General features: G+C 44.5%; 1 protein-coding gene and 1 long non-coding RNA gene across 2 annotated transcripts; both read right to left on the bottom strand.

Annotated features, from left to right (window-relative positions):
• Window positions 1–11,031: 11,031 nt before the first annotated feature.
• LOC111257663 lies at window positions 11,032–11,870 on the bottom strand. The gene is made up of 2 exons (XR_002678248.1): window positions 11,560–11,870; window positions 11,032–11,332 (listed from the first exon to the last, which is right to left on the bottom strand). It is a non-coding gene; the product is annotated as an uncharacterized LOC111257663 (long non-coding RNA).
• Window positions 11,871–16,713: 4,843 nt separating this feature from the next.
• On the bottom strand, window positions 16,714–17,484 carry LOC111257702 (spore coat protein SP96-like). The gene has a single exon (XM_022827745.1). The coding sequence runs from the start codon at window positions 17,482–17,484 to the stop codon at window positions 16,714–16,716; it is 771 nt and encodes a 256-aa protein (XP_022683480.1).
• Window positions 17,485–18,308: the final 824 nt, after the last annotated feature.

Raw genomic sequence — 18,308 nt, 5'->3', positions numbered from 1 at the left:
ATAAAAAGACAGGAAAAAGTCTTACAGCCCAGAACTTAAGAAACAAAGAAAGAAACAAAAAAGATCAAAAAGGTTAAAGGATCTGTTCTAGCTAATGCTTCGGCTGCAGCAAAAGAGCTGCAGCTAAACAGCGCAGCTGCTCGGCTGCCCAGCCAGCTGCATCTAAATAATACATGCCCGATCTTATTTTGTGTCTAAAAAATTTTGTGCCCGCATGCTAGCTACAGCCGCTGTAGCATCTGGCTTGCTGCTGCAGCCGCAGCCGCTGCAGCTAGTTGTTCCGATCAGGTCCAAGACATTGGAGGAGATTTCCAATCCTCTTTTACTCTAAAAATAACCTGAGTAAAAATCAATTTAAATTTAACCAAATAAATCTGCACAGATGGGGTGACCCTCTTAAAAATCCAATCATTCCTGACCATCCAAATGCTCCTGAGGAGTTTTGAACCAATTTATGCTAGGATTTATGCTTCGAACTCCTTTACGGTGGACAATACTACCCTATACTACTGTTCGAAAAGGACTCGTATGGAAGGATCCAACGGTTGAGATTAATTGTATACTACTAAAACCTTAAGCGGTAGTATATGTAGTATGCATGAGTTGTATAGGTAGTATAAGGGTATTATTGGAAAGATGTAAAATGGCAATGTTGTAATAGATGAAATGAAATCTTTATTAATTATAATCTTATTTATTTTTATTCCTCCTCATTTCCAATTAGTCAGAGGTTGCAACTTGGCCTCTTCATTTCCAATCGGTCGCAGGCTCATCTAGGGTTCAGGAGCGGGGCGGCGGTGCCGACTCCCCGGCGGCGGTCGGCGGCGAATCCAGCGGGCAGCGGCGACTCCGCGGCGGGCGGCGGCGACTCCGCGGTTCAGGAGATGCGCGCCGCGCTGCTGCTCCATGGTACCTAGGGTTGAAATGGGGCAGCGGCGGCGACTCAGCGTCGGCGGGCGGCGGCGACTCCAACGGTCGGCGGTGACTACGCGGCGGGCGGCGGCGACTACGCGGCGGGCATCGGGCGGCGGCGACTACGCGGCGGGCGGCTTCATGAGCCTCAGGCTTCATGAGCCACTTTGCCGGCTGGTTGCCCCGACACTCGTTGCTGCTCCATGCGTAAGCCTCCTTTCTATCCTCTAATAATTTCTCAAAAAACTCATCAACAAATGTACACTCCCTTTACTGAATCATAATCAAGCACCTTTTGATGTGTAGGTGCTTTTGTGGTTTTTCTGATCTACTTGGGAGCTACACATTGGGCTGCGTTTTGGTATGTTTCTTCTCAATTCAAGCTCGAGTTTCAGTTTTGAGGCATGGCAGACTTATTTGCTTTATAAACTGGATTGGCATTGTGCTTTGTTTATCAGTTTGGCAGCCTGGCTTGTATTGACTTTTGATCGAATTGAGGGATCAAACTGAACTGTGACACTTTAAACCTTGTGAAATATGCCATGTCGAAATCCAATTTGTTGGTAGTGCTTAAGTAGCTTCATCATTCTAAAGATTAGCAACTGCAATTTATTCATACCATAATTTTTCTAAAAAAATACACCATAGCCTCTTCTGTAATGTATACTAGATGGATTTTTTTTTACAAGTTGCCATAATGATATCTTTGCACTTTCTTTTCTGTGGACTCCATGGCCTCTTCTGTAATGTTCTCACTGTATAACAACTTATCAGTCATTAGGCATGAACTATGAACATTGGCAGTATCGAACACTAAGTCAATAAAGGATCTGGCAATATATTAAAACTTATGCTACTAAAACACGGAAAAAATGGAATGTAATCTATTTTTCATTGTCTTCCATCGTGTATGTCTCCTCGGCATCGGTAGCTTTGTATCCTGGACTTCCCTTCACTTTGTTCCATGCATAGTTAATCAATGTGACAGCTAGCTTGAGCCTAAAATTAGTCATATCCTTCTGCACATAACAAACCTAAAATTAGTCATATCCTTCTGCACATAACAAATACAAATGCCTGTTAGCTGTAATGTAAGATGGGCATAGATTGGGTTGCTGAATTTGTGTTGTTCAACTTACCTGTGTGAATAAGGAAGATAATTTGTTTCCGGTCCAAAGCTCCATGAATTTAACCATGAATAGTCCACACGATGCACTGCAAGTTTATTTGGTATTTACACAAGTTAGGAAGTACTAATTATGGGAACCCAAGTATATTGACAGGTGTTGATGTGCTTGTACTTGTCAGTCTGGATTGTCTTTTTGATGCATTCAATGACTGGCCATTGTTTGACTTGGGTGTCCTTCCACCTATGTTCTTTGATCAATTGCAGGTCTTCAAGGCGTGTCATACGGTTCTGCAACCCTTGCAACTGAGTTCAATAGAAGCATCAGTGGTTGAGGTAATCATGTATAAGTCGGTACCAGATTATTAGTGTATCACCAGTTGATGTAGTTGTGGCCGGCGAGTGGCAGTCCCCTTGGAGTCAAGTACCTGAACGACACCCTTACGACCATTGATGACCACCAAATACCAATGACAATCTTTAATGTTGATTGGAAAGAAGACCTAAAAAACTTATTTTGTTAGATGTTTGCCTACGCCAAATCAACCATTTATAGCTGTAATAGGATGCAAGTTGTACCATGTCATTGTTGAGATAAGTTAATGTCCGATATAAATGGAAGTTGCCTTCTTCTTTATTTTGTAATGAAGCGATGGTATCCCCACATATCATGTTGGCATTGTAAGTTGTCTCTAGATAGGCATATCCATCTTCCCTTTCGTTGATAATAGGTTGTGCTTTTAGTATTTGGATGTAAGCATTCATAACCTTCACTTGCAAGTTAAACTTCTTTAGATTGTATTGTTGAAATAGGAACATTTTTATGTAGAGATATACTAACCGAATCATTCAGGAATATTTCACTGTTGAGAAGGCACTCTAGATCCTTCTTTGTTGCTGTGTAAAAACCAATATCAACCAAAACTTTATCCTGTGATGTTGAATTTATGTACTGGACAGTGGACAACTCATCTGCATTGATCAAATACTCTACGGATAATAGTTAGATGAATAATATTTTCTATGTATTGGTAAAGAAATTCGCACGGAGTAGTACCATTTGACGTGCTATCAATTGATAGTGGTTCCTCAGGCATCGCAACATCTGGGATCTCTTCTTTTTCCTTGTTCTTGTTGGGTCGATGACGTTTTGTGCCAATACTGTACTCATACTGGATGTTTGTTTGTTGGATGGGTTTTTTTTGACAATTCAATGGATTCCTTGCTGTAGTTTTGTGCTTTGGTTGTGCCTTATCCTCCTTTATGTTGATTTCAGGCTTGCCTATATGTGTGTCCGTCGCCTCAAGCATGACATTTGTAGGTTGTACCACTGCCCTTGATTCCTGCAAGTTAGCAACGGCTACAAATGATGGTAGTTGAGCTTGGAACTGAATGAAGGTATGCCAAATAATATGGTAACAGACTTACTCGTTGTTCTTGTATTACATCATCGAACCGCTTGTTAAGTGCATTGAACCTGTCATCAATTTGATTTGATAGTAACCTGTACTGATTGGTAATGAACTCTTGAAGTTCCTGCATAATTTTGTGATTGCTATCAGCTTGTCCCTTGTCCGATTGTTCTGATGTTGTGTGGCATTGGGGGATTGAGCATGAGTTGTTATGTTTATGTCTTGTAATGTCATGGACAATCTGACATAGAATAGAAAGAAGGATTTTGTTAGTAGCTGCTGGGGTTTCTAAAAAGTAATGAGATGGTTATTGATGTATGATATACTTTTACCTTCCTTTCCCTAAAATGATGGTTGCGTGCTAGTTTGCATCATTCTTTGGCTCTCTTTTCGTCCCAATATTGCATAAGTGGTTTGTCCCCTCCAGGCTATTCTAATTTAGGGTACATATGAGACATAGACACCTTCTCCCAGTACCAGACCTGTAGTTAAAAAAATGTAGTTGTGTTTGCTGTGAATATAAACATAGTGTCATGAATCTTTGTTCAACATATGGAATGTACATACCTGCAAAAGAACTAGATTCCCTTTAAGGTTAGCTGCCTTTACCTCCTTGTATTCCCATATGCTTCTGATCAATAAATTAAGAACCAGGCTGCTCCAGTTCAGGTTCTTGATATTATCAATTTCTTCAACGAGCCCAAGATAATCTGATTTGACGTATGGCTGTAGTGTTGGGCACAAGTAGAAACCAATGGTGTACAACACAAATATGCAAATAAATTCATCACCATAGGTTTTGTTCTTGCTTAAATATTCCCTCAACTCCGATGAATGAATTTTAGTACAATCATTCCATGTGTACTTGTCAAACAGACCAGGTACATGTTTTTTTGGAGGCTCCTTTATTTCATCGTCTTAGGATGGAAGGCCTAGTATATGATCAACATCTTTGATGGATATTTTCACCTTGTTTTCTTGAATGTTGAATTCTTCTTTGTCTAAGTCGAAACTGTCCGCAATCTCCTTGCATAGCTCGCGTCGAATCTCTATGTCCTTAAGCTTAAGTAAAGAACTAAATCCTGCTTTCTCAACAGCATCCTTTTGTTCTTGGTTGAACACGCTTATAATCTCTACTAGTAATTTCTGCGAGCATTTACATGTACCCTGAAGGAAAATAATAATTAGGGATGTTTTTAGCAGCTTATGTGAACTTCAGGTATGTTTCTTGTAATTGCTGTTGATCTATTTTTTTTCAATAAACATATTAATAGTCTTCTATTTCCTTTGTAGGTGTTGAATTAATATTAATGTGTAGATGGTTTTGATCATCACTGCCGGGTAACATACTCCTTAAAAATTATATTCTGATTTGGAAAAATTATATAATAACTCCCTTTTCCTCAATCTCAACAGTGGCTCAACAATTGTATTGGAAAAAGAAACTATAGGAGGTTTTTTATTCTAATGTCTACCTTGTCTTGGTGGCACGAACACAGTATATTCACCCAACCTAGTACTTTTCAGTATGGTCGCATAAATTCACCCAACCTACTGCTTTTCAGTATGGTCGCAGAAATTCACCCAACCTAGTGCTTATGAGCTGATCAGTATGGTCGCTTGAACCTAGTGCTCCCTGTTCTATATGGCTGGTAACTTGCTACTGTAGTGTTGTACATATCAATGCTCTTTGCTCTTGTTTAATCATTACCCTCGCATAGCATTAGTACCAGTACTCCAATTGCACCACTATCTATGTCTTGAACAAGCTCATGCACATCACAGTGTTGGTTAAGTCTAGAATCGGTTTTCAAAGTAATCTGTCTATTTGCAGTGAGAGTTTGTATGAAGACTATGAGTTTGACCAGTGGCAGCTTGTAGCACTTGTTCCTTCTAAGTTGTTTTTCATAGCAGGTAGGAAGACTTACACGGCTTATAGAGCTTGGTTGCTTCTTGATCTGCCTTGGTGGCTCAAAATTGGTTGAATGAATCTGGTCCTGTTCAGTTTTTTTATATGTCATGTCGTATTGATAAAACTGATCATAAACTTTATCGTTGCAGATGAGATTGAACTTACTGGATTGAATGGGAGAGATGTAATTGGATCAATTAGCGTAGGTGGTGCATGCTCCTTCTGTTGCGTAGGTGGTGTATGGTCCTGCTCTTGTGTGTCAGGATTGATGGTGGCACCGAAGAAGTAGCTCCCTCCACATCCATGGTGGTTGAGTTGTCTGATGTGAAGCAAGATGGTAAACTGCCGCTACCTGCTGCCTTCCTGCCGCTGCAGCTGCCTTCTACCCTTCCTGGCTGCTGCAAGATTGACAAGTCAGAGAAGGCCAAAGATATAAGTGCGAACCAAGTTTGTTGTCCATGTGAGTCCGTGTGAAGCAAGATTGTTTTTATTATCTAACATCAAGTGTTAGTTTAAATTAGGTGCTATGATATCCAAACGTGTAGAGTTTGTTTAAATTAGGCCTCACGTGAAGAGTTTGTTTAAATTAGGCCTCGCGTGAAGAGTTTGTAAGCTCATACATGCCTCCAGCGACGGGATAGCACAGTTTTCAACTAACGTTTTTCTGTCAATGCTTTCCAAGCAAATTACTGATACCTTGTGTCCAAGAGTCTAGAAGTTACTACTGCTAGTGATTTAGACTACGAAAATCAAAGAGAAAGCACTGCCAATAGTGATCACTCTGCCCATGGATAGTACTCTAAGTGATATAATCGTGTTGAATATAGTAGTATGATACAAAGCATTGGTCGGATCGTAGACGAGGTACTCATTGGCGTAGTAGTCAGGCCCCACGCACGGAAGTCGCGGCCGCGGGGGCAGGTGCGCCCACTGATGCGTGGCTGGGTTCACCACGCAGTTCTGGAGCAACAGAAGGCCGTTGCAGTCATCCCTGACCTCAAAGGAGTCGTAAATCTTGGTAAACTAATACATGCCACTACGTGGGCCGGATGAAGGGTACAAATAAATTTATTAATGCACATGTAATTAATGTACTCTAGTAGCCCAGTGGATTAGTAGCCCAGTGGATTAGGCGGTGGACTTTGCCTTGAAAGGGCATGGGTTCGATCTCCTTTACGAATTTTTTGAAGTCACCATTTTTTAACTTTTTTTATTTTACAATATTTATCCTTACTTTAGTATATAAACACTCAATAATTTTTGGAATATTACCATTTTTTTGTAAATTCATGTAATTTCAAAATTATGAGCTTAAGTTCATATATATGTTTTTCAAGGTGGCATGTACCCAATTTGCTCCCGACAGCTACTTGACATGTCACTATGTCCGTCCAAATTGTTTGCCACCTTTGGCCTATCATGCAATTGCCTATGTTCCCCTACATGGCCATACATGTACTCTTGAAGACCACAAGTCACAAAGCACGCGCCTTCATCTAACACGAACATAATGACACAAACTACATGGATTATGAAACTATATCATTGTTTTTGAATTATGACACAAACTATAAGGTCATCATGTAAGTTTAAAAATTGAAACAAAGTATATCATTGTTTTTGAATTATGAAACTTAAATTTTCACAAACTATTTTCTTTTTTATATTATCATAAATTATAAACTTTTTAGATGTTGTTACATGCAATAATATAGTTCTCTGTTTATTTCGCCCGTACTAGGCCGAATTGGAGAAACGGCCCGGCCCAACAACACCTCGTGCCTCTACGTACCCTACTCATTCCGCCAACTCGCCCCGCATCGCGCCGCCCCCGACCCAACCAACCAACCGCCGACGCCGGCGCGGCGACGGCCGCCACGGAGACCACGCCGCTGCAGCTGCACCCGTCCTTCCAGGAGCGCCCACTCTCGCCGCCCCCAGACCGCGCGTCACTACAAGAAGCTCGCCGTGCGCCCGGCGCGGCGCTGCCTCATCCACTGCGCCTGCTGCTGCTCCTGCACTGCCGTCCTCCTCCTGTTCCTCCTCGCCGCCGCCTTCGTCGACACCGTCTACCTCATCTTCTACCCCTGCGCGCCCACCTTCTCCGTCACCTCCCGCATCGTGCCACCCCCTCGCCCCGCATCGCTCGCCTAGGAGCCCGACCCCAAGCAGCAGTAGTAGCTCTGCCGCCGGCGCCGACCAGGCAGACAACTTCAGCCAGCTCCGCGCCAGCGTCTAGGACTCCACAGGCAAGGACCCTTCCCAGCTCGCCCCCCTCCTGTGTGTTATCCCCTCCCCGGACAAGGACAAGGTCAGGATGCTTAACGTGTGTTTCGTGAATTCTTTGTTTGCAGACTTGTTAAATAGGGCTATCTATACAGTAGGTCAAATAGGATCAAGTTTTGCCAATTCCGAATTCAAGTATGAAAACTAAGAAGTTGGCACTTTTAACACAAGGAAAAGGGAGCCCACATATAAAATCGAAAGCAAGTTGGTGCTTGGGAAAGATACTGGTACCTTTAGACTAGGGTCAATAATTCATTAACATTTCGATATTTTCCTGGCTTAAGGCTTTCACCGCAGTATTGTCTTATGCTTTAGCCAAGTATAGCTCTAAAATCTGTTTGCGATAATGAGCATGTAACACACTGAATAGCAGTACACTTAAATTGTAGGAACTAAAACTGAAGATAACTTTTTAAATTGTAAGAGTCGAACTAGATCTCAGGGGATCCCTTCATAGTCTGCTCCTCATTGAAGACCGAGTTCACCAGTATAGCTGCAAGCTTAGATCTGAACTCATCAATAAGGTTCTGTGTGAAGCCTTTTTGTAGTCTGTAACCATTCCAGTGCTCCATGTACTTGAGCATGAATAGGCCGGAAGATGTCCTGTCATCCTGTTGTGGTAATCCACCGAGCATGTCGATGTCCCAGGTCCTGACATTAAAATCCTTCCACCGATGGTAGTCCACCTTCTCATCGGTTTGAATGATCTCCAAATAACAGTGCAAGCCTTCAACCTATTTCATATAATGTTATTTCATAATGTGCAATCAAAATTGAACAGTACAAAGCATACTTAAACCTCACCATATTCCTGACTTGTTGCACTATTTTTGCAACGAATTGTTTGTCGGAGTTCAATACTTGTACAGTTCGCAAATAAGCGTTCACTACCACCAAGAACCAGTGTGTCTGCACACGCATTGGGAGAAATACCTACAAATGTTGTAGTCAGTATTGAACGCATGAAAGTATTGACTAGTAGTTAAGTAAATATGTCCTACCATTTCATGACTGACGTATTTAAATGTAACTGCGCGCCTGTGCATTGTTTCTTCTTCACATAGCTCAGCCTCATGTCTCTGTGTGTACTGGAACCTTGCAGGCATGTGCGTGTTCTCCAGGTAAACATTGGTGAACATCCGTTTGTCGTCCGGAATCTTCCCCCGCATGTCATGTATGCGTGCATCTACTATCTGCATGAACAACAAGGTACTTAAATGACACTCCACTTCACATCTTAATGTTGGTATCTTAAACAACAAGTAAATGAACAATGTTTAAGGACAGACCTTGTCATCTAAACATTTGTTGAAAGAGTCGTAGTCATACTTTATAGTCAAAGTGTGAATCTCCTTTCTTGTTAATACAATACCCTTTATTTTGATAATGATATCGTCATCGTTGCCTCTGTTTATATTCATAACTTGAAGAAATTCATCCATGAAACAGCTGAACTCTGCAATCACATCATCACATAGTATCAGTTACCGATATGAATTAATGTCAAATGTTAGATTGGAAACACTTCATATTGCCTTTCTTTACATCAGGTTTATCCGACTCGCCTCGCCTCCTTTTTGTGCAATCATAGGGACCTGGTTTAGTATCATGATCATAGAACTTACTTACTTTTTCATCAATTGGCCTAGGTGCCTCTCTGGCTGTGCTTGAAATCAGTCGCCCTTGTGCTACATTCTGTTGTGCCAATCCAAATTCGTTGATCTGCTCTTCAGGCTACAAGGTTGTGAGTAGGCAAGTCAAACTCACATGTAGGATTCAAAATTCATCAGTACGTACCTGGTTGTAGCACTTAATATCAATCAGTGAACGTTGAATTGTGTGAAAGGCGCTAGTAATTTCTTTTACTTGCTGACAGATTGAATCCTGTGCAGTTTTTAGGTAATTGTAGTCTCTGTATTCCCTGGTATCCATGGCGTGTAATTTGGCCATTATGTCACCATAAGCCTTTGACACCTATAAAATTGTGATTAATTAAATTATAACGGTTTAAAATATGATGACGGCAACAAAAAGAGCAGAAAAAATTGTACTGGCTTCCTTCCTATCTTGGGTGGATAGGTGAATGGGTCCTCAGTAAAGCTAACGATAGGATCTTCATAATCTGATTCGTCATCAGTGTTATTCTCTAAGTGACCATTATAAATGGTCTGTACCCCATTGTTTCCCTGGGATGAATGGATCTGATTAAAAAATTAGGACTTTATACAATTTTTCCATGTCATGTTGTATTGATAAACTGATCATAAACTGTATTGTTGCAGGCAAGATTGAACTTACTGGATAGGATGGTGCAGGTGTAATTGGATCAAGTCGCGCAGGTGGGGCATGCTCCTTGTGTTGTGCGTCAGGTGTATGTTTCTGCTCCATGTTGAGGAGATGGAGGCGTGAGGAGATGGAGGCGTGAGACAAATTCCCAGATGGGGGTTATTTATTTATATAGAAATTTGTACTGTATGGATATCCGGATATCTCCTACCAATTTGAATCTGTTATCTTTACGTGTCAATTCTGTCTTGGAGATTATGGATAGAGTTAGTTTTCAAATTGAATATTGTATTGCACGTATGAATTCTCTATCTGTTAAGGTTGGTGGTGAGATTAGGATTACGAGCAGCTTCCAGAAGGATGGTCCAAATCGGTAGGCTTTTTGCATTTCGCAGGTACTAGTGACGGCACTGACACCAAATTCGTTAAATTCGTTATATATAAAAATATGAAATAATTCAATAGTATGAAACAAACTCACCATTTAACTTGAATACATATGCTTTGCAAAACAAATTGCGCTTACATGAGGAGGCCGGGCTTTACATTACTCCTCTCTTTCTATTCTGAAAGTACAAGCAGCAATCATACAAGGAAAGGTAGGAAGGAGGCAGGAAAACAAGGCAAAGGTGGTGAAGCGCAGGAGGACAACAACATCTCCACTAAAATAATTTACAACAGACTGGCTCATGCATGTATCTATGTCAGCATCCAGTAATCCCTGAACCAAACAAAAGCTCAATCATTGCTCGAGATACCAATCTGTAGACCTCCCATTGACGCTCTGATGCTGACTGTCTCCCAATTTCAACCTGAAAAGAACAAGAGGACAGTGGACATTTAATTTTCATCCATCACATTCCCGAATGTGAGGACAGTGGAGGTTGATCCCAGAGCATTAAAACTAGCCTGAAGTCCACTTGTGGAAATTGTGAGGCTAACAGCATCTGATCCAAAGTTTACAACCTGCACAGCACAGGAGCTTTCCGAGATTATTTACGACATTTTGCTCCTCCAGATAGTAGCTACTAGCTAGGATGGATGTGATAGATTTTACTTGCCTTTACTCTTAGGAAGCTGTTCTCTGAATCCTGCCAAGTAATTGCAGATGCTGCGAGCGAACCAGAGTAGCTGGAACTGACTGTAATTGGATGAATCATAGCACCGCTGGACTCACGGAACAGCGTCTGCATCCAGTAACTAGGAGTTCCATAATGTTGCCACGAGTTGAAGACGATAGCATCTGGGTTCCATCTGACAGTTTTATTCAAACGCAATTTACCTCAGTGTTAGATGAAAGGAGAACAGAAGCAAATAAAGCATCAAACCATGGATACTAACGCTCTGTCGTTGTCATTTACAAACAGTGGAGCGTAACTTGCCATATGAACAATGTCACTGCAAAGAACCAACAAAAGGTAACTTGCCATATGAACAATGTCACTGCAAAGAACCAACAAAAGGTCAAATAACTCACAGTGAAAGCTTTCTTAGTAGTGAAGCTAGAGCAGATGGAAGTCCATCAGGTCATGGTGACTAAAGTAAAAGGACAAATCTAAAATTTATCCATGGCAACTCAGGTCTGGTCATCATGGAACCAACAATTTCAGTAATGGAAAAAGCACCTGTTCATCTCCAGCCCGGTAAGGAAAGCAGCTTCTGCCAATGAAGCAAGAAGACTTCCTCTACCTGCATCACTTCTCCAAACAGCGTACTCACTCACAAAAGCCTGCATTTGAATCATATTCAGAAATATGTTTGCTGTCTGAACAGGACATGGCGATGCCAATAGGCATGAAGGATGAAGTCAATGAAGTTCTTGAACATGAAAATAACATCCACACATGGCAGTACTCACGACTATGGCTCCACATATATATTTCTTATAGTCCTTTAGAATTAGAATGCACCTAAGAATTTGCAACCTTATTCGTCATCCTCTTTCTTGCGCTTGGATTAGTCCTAGGAGTTGTAAGTTATAACTCTTCAGGTTGTTATTGAGTGCATATTTCAGGGTTTTGCTAAGTTTTATATAGGAAACACAGGACCCTTTTTATAATATCCTAAGAACACCCCAAGAGAAATGTTAGGATGTCCTGAATCAATGTAAATGACAGGTCATGAAAGAGTTATTTCACAACTCAAGCCAAGCATCGTATCTGCATGTGAACTGCCTGAATAAAACGTAAAGGATGAAGCCCATCACAATGTCCTTTTCAGCATTCAAGAATAAGTGAATAACTTTAGATTATCCAAACTGATCATATGCAATTATTCTCATTGTGATCTGAGCAATAAATTTTTCATTTTGAGATATGCTTTCTTTCTCATAAAAAATGAAATTATATTATTCTGATATACAACGGTAATTTGCACCCATTGCTGATAAAGTACAATGCATTAAAAATTGAATACTCCTATATCTCTATAACAAAAAATGTTTAGTCTGCTAGAGAAATAACTGGAACTCAAAACATACCTTTACAAATGGAGCAATAGCAGCAGTATCAACTTCATCGTTGTGGCTAACTCCTGAGTTTTATGAGCAGACTTTCCATTAGTTTAGAAGGCCAACAGTGATAAAAGATTTAACAAATATGAAAACAATTACCATTGTTGAATACCCAGATTGGGGCAGCGTCCAGGTCCTCAGCAAGATTTGATGTAGATTTCAAAGTTAATTGTTAGAGGGGCAATGATATGAAAGAACAGATGAATCAAGCAGTGTAAACTGGTACCTGAAGAAATTCATAATATCCAAGGCCCTCATCAGTCCAGTAATGCCAAACATCCCCGAAGTGTCCAGGCCTCTCTTCCCATGGACCAATAGATTCTCTCCACCTGAATGCATTTCTTAACCAATCACCTTCTACGAAGCAGACTCCTGCATTAGTTGGATGAAATCTAGTCAATTATCCCAACATGTATAAACATATATCAATATATCATATATTTCCAAAAAACAAAAACCTGATTTAACTATCTAACCTGCACATTTTCAAACAGTTCCCCAGAATTCATGGCTTGCCTTCCACCTCTTGTTGGATCGCGGAGCACCTTTCGAAACAATCTTCACCGGATCAAGTACTTTGGTGCCACCTCGCTGGTTGGCTGCTGAGAAATGAGCCGGCAAAGGCCCAAATGTCGTTTCCTCTTCCATCCCTTGCTCCTGCGTGTCTTCTTTCAAAATATCATCAAGTAACTTCATTACCCTCTTCGTCTCACCTTGGCTCCTAGAAACTTTGAATAAAGCACGATTGCCCTTTGAGCGAAGGGAATGGTAACGATCCATTTGTTCAATCCAAACATGCGTGTTGGTACGCATCTCCGTTGGGAAAGCACTCTTCGCATTCATAGTCCACCTCACGAAAACACAACAAGAAGGGATGCTCTCTATACGAGAATACTTCATGACACAGAAAGTATGCGCACATGGAATTCCTTCCCGCTCCAGCTTCCGGCAATGGCATCTAGCATCAACCAACGATGACCCAAAGGTACAAGTCACGTGAAACCAACGCTTGTTGTTGCCTTGCAATGAAACCTCATACTTCAAACATCCATTCTGCAATGTACCTCTGTCACCGACCAATTACTTGATTTTCTTATATGGAAGCTCACTTTCTGGAAAATAGTTGGTGTGAAGATCTGCACAGCACTTTTCTCAAGAACATCAGCAGAAATCTTAGTGAATGGGATAGAACATAGAGCCTTCACATCAAGCTCAATCTCATTCTGACGAATGCGTGATAGGCAAAACTCGTAATGCTCCATTAAATCAACCAAGGACATCTTTCGGTCTAAATGGTTGTGAAGCCTTGAGTTCAGACTCTCGCTCCTCTAATTGTTTTGCATGCCCAAGAAATATCTCCCTCTTGTGAACGTGGCAGCCCACTTCCTTCTAAGTTCGTACATCCTATTTACACATAGGTTATCTTCTTTGATATTATGGGTACCTCTAAACTCTCTCCAAAGCCTATCAAATTCACCCTCCTCCATTGCATGGTATATGAACTTCCTGAAATCCTTGAGCTTCGAACCACGGAACCGTTTCAGCATGTTCTGCTCTATGTGCCAACTGCACAATCTGTGATCTGCATCAGGCATGACAATCTCAATAGCTCTCATCATCGCTGCGTCCCCATCAGTGATTAAGGATTTTGGATGCTTCTGGTGCATCACCTCCAGTAAAGCCTCGAGGAGCCACACATATGACAAGATAGTTTCATCCAATAAAATACTGCAGCCAAAGACAACTGTGCTTCGATGATGGTTAACTCCTATAAAAGGGACAAACGGAAGATTGTACCGGTTCACTCGGTAAGTGTTGTCGAATACAACGACATCTCCGAAAACACCATAGTCTATCTGCGATTGTGCATCCGACCAAAATAGGTTCTTCAACCTGCCTTGTGCATCCACACTAAATGTGAAAAAGAACTCCGAATCTTTCTCTTGCATCTGATGCATATGATTCAACACAAATTCTACATCGCTTCCTTCAACCTTTCCCTTCTTGTACCTTGAAAAGAAATTGTACAAGTCCTGCGAAAGAAATCCAGTCTCCCCCGGACCACCGTGGCTGGCCTCCATTACGTCCATGATCTAAAATGGACGCAGCCCACCTAGTCCCAGCTCTACTGCCTCCGCTTTCTGAGGATCATTAAGCCCTCGATGAGACCGCAAAACAAAAACATGCTCTGGTTTTGCAAGGGCATGTGTATGGACATCCACAAAGTCCTTCACATACCAGATGCCAATACTTTCACTCCACTCCACATCAAGCCTAGCTGTGCATCCACAACGGGTGAGGGCACGTGGCTGTCTTTTTTGATCCATCCTTTCAAAGTACTTAACAGATCTATATCCTTCACAGGAGCACATGAGTCTTCTCCATATCACCTCTTTGGTGCCTGTCTTGTACCTAACTCTGCCCTTTCTGATACTAAACCCTTTATGGTATGCATAATCATTGTAAAACTCATAGAAATCTTCCTCCCTCGTGAAAGTCTGATCTACAATACACTTATATTCTTTAGTTTCCTCCAGGCTAACGTACCCTCCTGCCTCCATTACGGTAACCTGCAACAAAAAAAGTTACAGGTATTACAACCATTTCAAAGAATACCTTCGTATCAACATAGGACGGAACTGAAGTTCTTCATCCCAACCTAACTAACAAAGCTTACCACATCTACAATTGCAGGTTAATATTAAAATAATCAGCAGCAATTAGTTAAGCAATACACCGTCTGACCTAACCATTGCTGGAAATGATGGCCTTTGTGGTGGTAACCCTCAACTAAAATTGTCACCCTGCTCTAACCACTCCAGGAATAAGCCATTGCAAAAACTTGCCATAATAGTTGCCATATGCAGTGGTTGTGTTTTTGTTGCATTTTAGAATTTGCACTGTCTTCATTATATAGAAAGAATAAAAAAATAAAAGCAAACCAACAGAGCTCAGTCATTGGTGAACAACACATGAGGGTATCTTATGCTGAATTGGCCCACGCAACTAATGGTTTTTCATCTGATAACCTCATTGGGGCTGGGAGCTTTAGTCCAGTTGTGGTTCCATTTGCTACAGCTCTCTAATCTCTTCTAATAAAAGTTTGCAGCTAGGTTTTATGTAAGTTAAAGCTTTGTTGCTATTTCTCTCGCTTAAATAAGTACAAGTTCGATGAAACTCAGTTTTCTAGAGTAGGCTAGTAAATAGCTGAAACTTGTAAATTCCTAATAAGGGAAAAAGAAATAAGCTATTTCACACTTATTTGTAAATAAATATAACAAAGAATTTCATAGTTGCATAAATGAATACCGCAAGAAACATGTTATTACATACCCAAATTCTTGGAAAGGTCACTTTCTTACAAAATAAGATCTCCTGGAATTGTTACTGGAGATGTGGGACGTGGGGGAGTGGCGGCGTGTGGGGAGAAGGGCGTGGAAGCGTGCGGGCGGTGCCGGCAAGGCGGCGGTGGCGGTGGCCGAGCGGTGACGGCGCGGGGCGGCGCGAAGGCGTGGCGGCGCGACCGGCGGGGCGACGTGCGGGAGGTGGCGGTGGCCGAGCGGCGATGGGCGGGGCGGCGCGAGGGCGTGGCGGCGCGACCGGCGGGACGACGTGCGGGAGGTGGCGGCGCTGCGTGCGGGAAGGGGCGGGGCGGCGTCTGGGCGGGGTCAGGGCAGCATGACGGCGGGCGGTGCGGCGTGCGGGCGGGGCCGGAGTGGCGTGCCCGCGATGGGAGATCGGCGACGCGGCGTGCGGGCGGGGGCAGAGCGCCGTGCCCGCGACGGGAGACCGGCAGCGCGTGGGAGACCGGCGGCGCGTGGGAAATGGATCGCGGGGGACTGGCGTGCGGGGAAAATGACCGGCGGAAAAACATATTCTCCAAATAATATATACCGTGCTAATTACAATTTTACCCATACTAAAAAAGGACATATACTCTATACTACCAACCGGTAGTATTGTCCACCGTAAAAGAGCTCGCTTCGAACTCCCAACGAAAACACAGTAGCAGAGCTATGGAAATTCAACAATCTGTCTGCTCTAGTGGTTGACTGAGAATATGGATGCTCCATTGCACATGTAAACGACGCTGCTGTCCAGAGGATGTGGAAGGATCAGTGCAGGAACTAAGCCATAGTTGAGTCCGGCTGCCTTGTACGTGTTGTTCGTCCAAATGTCACGGAATAGAACCTGGTACTCTGCCACAAAGTCCTCCCCAACATCAGGAAATGCCCAACAACTAATCGCTGGTCCGATCTCAGCAAGCTCATGGATTACAAGCAGCACCAGCTTCCCATCGCTTCGAGCAAAGCACCGCCGCATCCCAATCCCAAAATCTGTAGTGGCCCGGCCGGGAATTGGGAAATTGACGAACGTGCGTGACCACAGGAGAGCAGACAATTACCCCGCATGTCAGGTCGAAGAAGGCGAGGTTCCCACGGTGCGGGACGACGCAGTCAGGATGGAAGCTAAGTATCGTGATGCCGACGGCCTTCGAGCCCCAAGTGTTTGCCGCGCTCTCGTAACCCAGAAGACGCAGATGAAGCCCCGTGGGAGCAGGCGCGGGAGGCGCAGATGGGGGCAGTGGCATGGGCGCTGTTGGTGGACGCGCGGTTGCCGAAGAGGCGGAGGAGGACAGCACGGAAGCTGCGGGTACGAGCCCGGGCGCGGCCGACGACGAGGCGCAGGAGGACGGCGCGGAAGCGGCGGGCACGGACCCGAGCGCGGCCGCTGACGAGACGCAGGAGGACCGGGCGGAAGCTGCAGGTATGATCCCGGGCACGGACGAGGACGAGGTGGAGGAGGACGGCGCGGAAGCCGGGGGTGCTGGCCCGGGTGCGGAAGACGAGGGCGCCGTCCCGTAGAAGAGGTGGCCGACGAAGTACTCGTCGCCTCTACCGCTGGTATCGGCCACGATTGCCATGGCGCTCCTGGACGAGATGGCAGCACCCAGAGTGGCAGGCACCACGGGGAGGGCGGCAACCTTGCCGCTGCCCGCCCGGCACACCAGCAACCGCGCGGGCTCGGACCCAAGCATGGCGGAGAGGAGGAGGAGCTGCCTCGTGGAGTCCACGCAGTGCAGCCGGAGAAGTGGGCCTGCGCGGGCACTCCCGGGCTCGGGGATGGCGGAGCGGCTGACCGATATCGTCGTGGCGCGCGGGGGTGCCTGGAGGTCGGTGTGGAAGCCGAAACCGTCGGGAAGGGATCCGGCGTCGACGGTGGACGGGAATCCGTGGAGGATCACCCATCGGGGAGCAGGCGGTGACTCCGAGCACAACGCGCCGTCGCGAGAGCGCGATGCGGCGGGGCCTCCGGTTCCTCCGGCATCTCGGCCGAGGTGGGGTGGTAGGCTTGTGGCTCAAGTTGCTTCGTGTGTTCTCGATGGAGTTGGAGGGGGGTTGAAGCGGAAGAGGAAGAAGAGGTGGGGGGGCATTTGAAATGCGAGCGCTGCTGGAGGGAATGGAAGGGAAGAGGAAGTGCCAGCAGCGGCCAGCTGGCGGAAGCGCCAGCGGGGCACGATCACGCCAACCGACCGAAACAATCAGCCGCTGGCACGTGCGCCCTCGCTGCCACTGCTGTGCCGCCAACACACGCGCGCGCAACAGGTTACCAGCGCCTCGCGCGGCCCTCGTCATGTCAGCGGCGTGGACGTGCAGTGAATGCCGGCCGTGTCGCCGCTGACACCATCGCATCCACACGGGCGCGCCCCTGTTGGTCCCCGCGTTGCCGTCGACGACGTCGCGGCTGCCACGGCCAGGGCATCAGTGTCCTCGTGGCCGCGGCATCCTCCATGAGCATGCGCATCGCCGTCGCGTCGCGCCGCAAGAAACCGCTGCACTGCTAGGTGCCTGTGCACGCCAT

The sequence above is a fragment of the Setaria italica genome, chromosome VI (genome assembly GCF_000263155.2).
Source record: "Setaria italica strain Yugu1 chromosome VI, Setaria_italica_v2.0, whole genome shotgun sequence".
Lineage (NCBI taxonomy): Eukaryota > Viridiplantae > Streptophyta > Magnoliopsida > Poales > Poaceae > Setaria > Setaria italica.
This window is presented reverse-complemented; position numbering and strand designations above follow the sequence as displayed.